The sequence below is a fragment of the Glycine max genome, chromosome 14 (assembly GCF_000004515.6).
Source record: "Glycine max cultivar Williams 82 chromosome 14, Glycine_max_v4.0, whole genome shotgun sequence".
Classification (NCBI taxonomy): domain Eukaryota; kingdom Viridiplantae; phylum Streptophyta; class Magnoliopsida; order Fabales; family Fabaceae; genus Glycine; species Glycine max.
The window spans coordinates 37,579,044-37,586,672 of NC_038250.2; the positions used below are offsets into that span (position 1 = coordinate 37,579,044).

Below are 7,629 nucleotides of genomic sequence, written 5' to 3' on the forward strand. Positions count from 1 at the left end.
CCACATGTCGCTAAGCGGTAGTGTTTTTTTACAAAGGCTAGCTAAGCGGTCAGTGTCTTTTTCAGTTTTATTTTTTCAGTTTTTGAAATTTGAATAACTTGTGTCCTGATTAATTGTTTGGTTCCTTTATATGCAGATGGCTTCTAGGAAACATAAAAGTATTGGTTCAAGACCCACATCTCAGTATGACACAAGGAGATTCTCTTCCTTAGATGCTTGGACCAAATACACAGATAATGTTCTGGGGAGAAATATTTTACCTGAGAGGAAGGTAGAGCTTTATCACATTGAGCTAGATGACTTTAAGGCTGAATTGGAGAGGCGTAATTTCCATAAATGCCTCACCAATTTAGTCAATGGGAGCATAGACTTGGTTTTGGTAAAAGAGTTTTATGCAAATTTATACAGTTTTGAGGATCATCCACCAAAGCAGTCCAGAGTCAGAGGTCATTTAGTGAAGATTGATGTTGACAGTCTCAACACATTCCTGGAGACACTTGTGGTATTAGCTGAGGGAGAAACTCTACCCGCATACTCCAAATACTGCAGGTTGCCTACAGACTTCAGAGAGATAAAGGTTGCCTTATGCATACTTGGCCGAGGGTTCATCTTGAACTCTGAGGGCCATCCTAGGAAGATTCTCAGGAAGGATTTGACTACACTAGCTTAGGTGTGGAGTGTTCTCTAATACTCCAACTTGGCCCCCACATCACATACCTCTGATCTGACAGTGGACAGAGCTAGGCTGATCTTTGGCCTAGTCTCTCACTTGGATATGAACATAGGAGCATTGATCTCTGGCCAAATGACTTCTATAGCCCAATCTAACACTTCTAGACTTGGGTTCCCTGCTCTAATCACCGCATTATGTAGAGCCAGGGGGGTTGTCTCAAATAGCCTCACTTTTGAGCGCCTGAGCCAGGTCATTAACTTGGCCTACATCAGGAAGAACCGTTGGAACCCCGAAGATCCAACAGTTTCTATCCGAGGGGCTAGGAGGGCGAGGGCAAGGCCAGCTGAGCTTCCTTCTACTTCTGCAGCTCCTACTCCAGCATCCACTTCAGCAACCCCTTCTGTCCCAGCTCAAAAAGATTATCAGCGCTTTGAAGCCATGCTTCAGAGCATTCATCAGGGACAGATCATTTTACTACAAAGTTTATAGATGATGGCACCTCCATACTCTATTCCTTCAGTAGAGCAGTTTAATGAGATGGTAGCCTAGCCCGGGACCCAACCTTCTCTTCATAAGGAAGACGAAGGTCCCACAGCCCAGGTACCTCAACATGTGGAGGATAAGTCATCTGAGGCCACCATCCCAGAGCCATTTGATATAGGAGAAGAGACAGAGGAGACACAGGTGAGACAGGTAGCTGCTGCCACACCTGAGCGATCCCTTGAGGCTACTTCAGAGCCTTCTGCGCCAATGGTAAACCTACCCTCACCTCAGCCTGCAGCAGACCCCTCCACTCCTCTTCTACAGATGCCAGAGGACCCGACTACACCAATCCTAGCTGTGGACACTTCTCCTCCAACTACTCCAGTGTTTCAGCTGACAGATGAGGAGGATGGTCAGACACAGGACACTCAGGACCAGTCACAGGAATTTTGATTCATGATGATACTTTTTGCTTTTTGATTTATTATTATTTTAATTATGGTTTTAGTACAATAATTCCTTTTTGTTAGTTTTATTTATGAATCGTTGGTTTGCTTATTCTGAAGCATTTTGAACAGTTTAACTTGGTTTTTAATGATATAGCAGTGAAGCACTTTTATTGACTTATGAAAATGGTTGTATGCTTTTAATTTAAATTGAATGCATGATTGTGATGGAATTTGTGTTTCTTTTCATGAGTTTGTGCAAGTGTGTATGTTAGACAAAGAATGAACAAGAATGTGAACTTGCAATTATAATTGTTAGTCAGTAAATAGATTGATTGTGAAAGAAAAGTTTGAACCAAAATCGGTGAGAGTGTGACCTTAAACTGTGAGTGAACGACTAGCTATGAGTAATAATCTTTGCATGAATCACTGAATTTTAGAATGAAATGTATAAATGAGGACATGATGAAGGCCATGATTGTACATACACAAGCCTTTTGACCAAAAAGCTTACCTTGAATGATAATTATATCCTTTGCACCCTTTTTGAGCTGAATGATTTTGTCATAAATTGAACCCTGAACTTAAATAATTATCTCCTGATACCTTGCTTAGATTCTAGGAGAGAATATGGTTCAAGGCAAAATTTACCCCAAATTTGGGGGTGTAAAGTCAGTTGGGATGCAAAGAAAAAGGTAAAGCATCAGCACACACAACAAATAAGTTGTATGTTAAAAAAAAGAAAAGAAAAGAATAAAGTGTGATGATGTAATAAGGTCAAAAGCAAATGAAAGTGAAAAGCTAGTGAGCAAGCTAAGCACATGAAAAAGACCATTGGGATAAGTCTAGGAACTGTGCTCTCTTAGAATCTAAACCTTTGAATCCTGGAAATGTTGGATCGAGTGACCTCGGAATAATTAAGAAGGGGGGTTGAATTAATTATTAACGAACCTTTACTAATTAAAAATCTATCCTTCTTAATATTACCAAAAGTAAAAGCAATAATTAAAGTGCACAACGGAAATTAAAAGAGTAGGGAAGAAGAAGACAAACACACAAGATTTTTATACTGGTTCGGCAACAACCCATGCTACATCCAGTCCCCAAGCGACCTGCAGTCCTTGAGATTTCTTTTCAACCTTGTAAATTCCTTTACAAGCAAAGATCCACAAGGGATGTACCCTCCCTTGTTCTCTTTGAAAAACCTAGTGGATGTACCCTCCACTAGAACTGATCCACAAGAGATGTACCATCTCTTGTTCTCAGTCACAACAACCCAAGTAGATGTACCCTCTACTTGTACCACAAAGGATGTACCCTCCAATGTGTTAAGACAAAGTTCTCAGGCGGTTAGTCCTTCGAAACTTTGTGAAGGGGGAAACAAAAGAATTCTCAGGCGGTTAGTCCTTTGAAATCTTTTGTTTATGGGAAATGGAAGAATCAAAAGAATTCTCAGACTGTGTCATTTTGAATTCTTTGACAAGGGAGAAGGGAGACACAAAAGAATTCAAGCGGATAGTCCTTCATTCTTTTGGAAAAGGGAGAAGAGAGACACAAAAAGAATTCAGGCGGTTAGTCCTTGGTGAATTCTTTTTGGCAAAGGGAGAAGGGAATGAAAAAGATGAATAACACAAGTTTTTGAACAAAGAACTTTTCTTGGAAGAGAAAGTTTTGAACAAAAACTTTTAGAAAGATGAAGAGAAGATGAAACCAGAAAGTTCTGAAAGAAATGAAAGAAGATGTTGAAAGATAGATTAAAAGATAGAATGATTGAAAGAGATGATTGATATGAATGATTTTATTTTTGTTTCATGCCAAGGTCACATATTTATAGTTTCTTGATGACTCAAGTCAAAACTTGTAACTCTTGGCAATTTCTTTAAAACTAATCACTAAAAAAGATATGACTTTTGAAAGAATCTTCAGAAACAAGTCACTTGAAGAAATGTGACTTTTGGAAATGAATTTTTCGAAAACAGTCACTGGTAATCGATTACCATAAAGGTGTAATCGATTACACATCAATAGATGTGACTCTTCATTTTGAATTTTGAAAATCTTAACGTTTTAAAACCACTGGTAATCGATACTATAATCTGGTAATCGATTACCAGAGAGTAAAACTCTTTGGTAATGATTTTGTGAAAATTTCTTGTGCTACTCAATGTTTTAAAAAACTTTTTAATACTTATCTTGATTAAGTCTTCTCTTGATTCTTGAATCTTTGAGTCTTGAATCTTGATCTTGATTATTCTTGAATCTTGAATCTTCTTGATGAAACTTTCTCTTGAATCTTTCTCTTGATTCTTGAATTGTTCTTGACTTAATCTTGAAATCATTCTCTTGGGCTTTTTGTCATCATCTTTGTTATCATCAAAACACCTTGAATCAATCTTGATTCATCATCATGAAGCAATGAACTTTGCTTCTACAGGAAAAACCAATGAATTTTTGTAGCCAAGCCTCACTACAAGCCTGAGAAAGTCCTTCTGATTCTGTTTATACATTTCTGACTTTATGGCATGAGATGAAATTCAAAGATTGGACCTCTTGCTAGTTGTTATTAATGAATAGCTTAAACACTTGTGCTTGAGTGAAACAGTAGCCGTGAGACTATGGTTTAAGCTACTTTCCTTGATATTTGTCTTATGCCTAACTCCATCTATTTGTTCAGGTTACATTTTATTCTTCTCTTTGGATAACTGCATACCTTGTGAAAGACAAGTGATGAGGGTATTTTACTCCATTCCCTTATCATGCAATTTGTAACTTTTGTTGCATACTCCTTTGTACATAGTCACTGCATGTCATTGTCACTTGAGGACAAGTGAGTTGTTCTCTTTTTGCTTGAGGACAAGCAAAACTGTAAATTTGGGGGAGTTGTTAGTCGGTGAAAACAACTAACTTTTGTGTATAAAACTTGTATAAATTGTATCAAACTCTCCCAATTTATGGTTATTTTGTAGTGTTATAAGTATTTTCTGTTAAGTACAGGTAATAAATACTTAGTACTTCCATTTTGTGTGTTTAATAATAATTTTTTCTCAATTTCAGGTTAATTAGGCAAGCTTTGGAAAGTGCTGTTTTTTACCTTCTCGCTAAGCCAACATGCTGGCTTAGCGAGCGTCCGCTAAGCGCAACACTCATGGGCTAAGCGTGAGGAAGACTCTGGAAGAAGATGAGCTGTACAGGTTCGCTAAGCGCACCGCTTCATCTCACTAAGCGCACCGCTTCAGTTCATCTGCTAAGCGAGAAAGGCACGCGCTAAGCCGAAATTCATTAATGTGCGCTAAGCAGTCCATAAGTGCGCTAAGCGCACGAGCACGAACAGGGCCACCTATTTAAGCATGAAATCAGATTTTGTGAAGAGAGTTTGGATTGGGATTCAGAGCTTTGCATGTCTAGGGTTTCTAGAGAGAGAAAGGTCCAAGTTCCAGAGAGTTTTGAGAGATTTTGCTGTGTGAAGATCTGCAGAGACCAGAGCTTGAAGCAGGAGTCAGTTTGAAAGCTTGAGATAAGTTTGTGAGTGATTGTGAGATCCTAGAGGTGCAGGAGACATTCTCACCACTTGTATTTTTGCAATCTTTCATCTTGTTCTTCTCTTTATTGTAAAGAAGGCTTCCTGGTATGGAAAGCTAAATCCTCTGTTGGATCTTCCCTGTAGGTACCTGATGTAAATATATTTCTATCTATTTAATGATGTTTTGTGTGTTCTCTGTGCTATCTGCTTTTCATTCCAGTATGCATTTACCTTGATCACGTAGATGCATGCTTTGTTAGGGTCATTCAACAGTGGAAACTGGTCTGACTCTAAAGTCCTTGATAGTACAGGGCTAAGTTGTCGTACTATCACGAGGAATCGGGGTGCGATAACTTAGTTGTGTATGTGTGTCTTAATGCGGTCCTGGTTGATTTTAGTCTTACAAGAGGAATCTGCGGACGATGCTTGATCAAGATTAGGCTAAACTATCATGAGGAATCGGGGTTTAGTATCTTAGGAGACACCATAAGAACACATGAACATTGTTAGATAGAGAATATCTTTTTAGCATCAGACACCTATTAGGAAGGCCAACGTGTTCTCTACTTGTTTTTACACATCATTTCTCTCGCGTGATTTTCTTTCTTTTTGCACTAATAGTTTATACACCTGTTCATATTCACACTTACCTTTACACACCAGACACCTATTTGCTGAAATAGCTTACCAAATAACACAAGTTCCCCGAGTGTTCGATATTCGGTTCTTACAGTTTTATACTACTTGTGCGATCCGGTGCACTTGTCGGAAGCCAAACAACAAACAACTCCACCTCACAACTATTAGCAATCACATAATTAGACAACTCCAATGTGAAGGTATGAGTTTCAAATTAAAATTGCATCATGGTAGTTTCTTTCAAAGAGACCATGTGATGTAATATGTTGGGACTAAGATGAAGTCACAAAATACATGAAGTTACTATCTCAATAACACTCACAATCAATCATTGAAGAAAGTGAATACCATTGCTGAGAAGATGAAGTTCCATTTGTCAGGGATGAATGATTGGCAAAATGATAGAAAACTCAATTTGATTTAATTTTTATTTTTTAAATATTTAAAACAAAAATTAATGACGTGGAAGCCTCTGCTTACATGATTAGTGATTAGGTGTAATGACGTGAAACTCTGTGTGTCATGTTATCACTTAACGGAATATTGGATACAATCTGACCTGACGACAAATACTAAAATGAAATGCAATTTTGTCAGCTGAAGAAAAAATTATCAATATTAAGTAGTTTTTTGAAAACATATTATAGTCGAGATATGAAAAACTTGATTAAATGTTTTCTTTTTAATATTTGTATGAGTTAAAATTTGAAAGAGTTTGTACAACTCTAAAAGATGAAATTCAAATATCGTTACTAAAAGAAATTGAATTTTTTTCTCACATTAAAATTGTATAAATGTTTTTTGTGTCCTTCTTCAAGCATGGACCTGGACAATCCTCTCTGAAATTCCCCCCTAACGTCGCACTGAGTGGTTTATTTCTTTCGTGATGTGATAACACATCATTGCTTTAATATATTAGGTACATAATAACACATAACAGAGGTTTACTTTTTGTCCGTGGGGTAAACACCATTACCAACTGGTGCAACTTATGCTTTCTATACGACTCTCAGCCTCAGGTTAATATTCTGCTTCGGAATTCACCTACAGCAATTGACATGGCTTAAATATAGGAGGGGCCACCCATTTTTTATGTAAGAGGTGATTCTGTCCGATAGAAAAAAAAAATTCGAGAAAGAGAAGGAGCGTAAAATATATTAGTTATTTTTATTTATTTACTTTTTAATTATTTTTATTTACCTATCTATCTATTTCTTTTTTTAAATTTCTCTAGAACTAAATATGTATATTTTTTTCGTTTATTTTCAGTCATCTTTTTTTATTTTCATCCTCTTTATTATATACAAAATTCTTATCGCACCAGTCTTCAGAACTAAATATCCCTTTCGCAAAGCGGAGAAAGGACAAGAAAAAAAAGTGTCTTGAAACGATGGTCATGCAACAGTGAGTCAGTACTGAAAATTGTTGGTGACCCTCCCGCTCGAGTTACCTGTTGCTTGTGCATTGGCTGGTTTTTTTTTTTTTCTCGGCTTTGGTGTGTGAACTCCTGAAACTATCAGGGCACTCTTGTTTTGTATTCTCTACATGGAAATGTGTTTTATTCTTTTCGAAATTGTACTGTAGCTCGCAAATTCATTCCACATATAGCATCCGCATTTTAATTTCATTACTTTTGCGTACCTTAACGCAATCATATTCGCCTCAATTTTGCTATATATTTTTCTTATAAATATTAAAATATTTAAAATATGTTTTTTATAAAATTTAAAATATGTTTTTTATAAAATTTTAAATATATTTTTTATCCTCACAAAATCTTGAAGTGTGATTTTTTTGCTCAAACCTAAGCTCAGAAAATTCAAATCTATGTGAGTTATGATTGGTCTTCGTTGGTAATCAACATGTGT

General features: G+C 36.8%; 1 protein-coding gene across 1 annotated transcript; it reads left to right on the top strand.

Annotated features, from left to right (window-relative positions):
• Nucleotides 1-805: 805 nt before the first annotated feature.
• Nucleotides 806-1,609, top strand: LOC106795891 (proteoglycan 4-like). Its single transcript, XM_014766820.1, has 2 exons — nucleotides 806-1,075; nucleotides 1,223-1,609. Exons 1-2 carry the CDS (start codon nucleotides 806-808, stop codon nucleotides 1,607-1,609), a joined length of 657 nt encoding a protein of 218 aa, XP_014622306.1.
• Nucleotides 1,610-7,629: the final 6,020 nt, after the last annotated feature.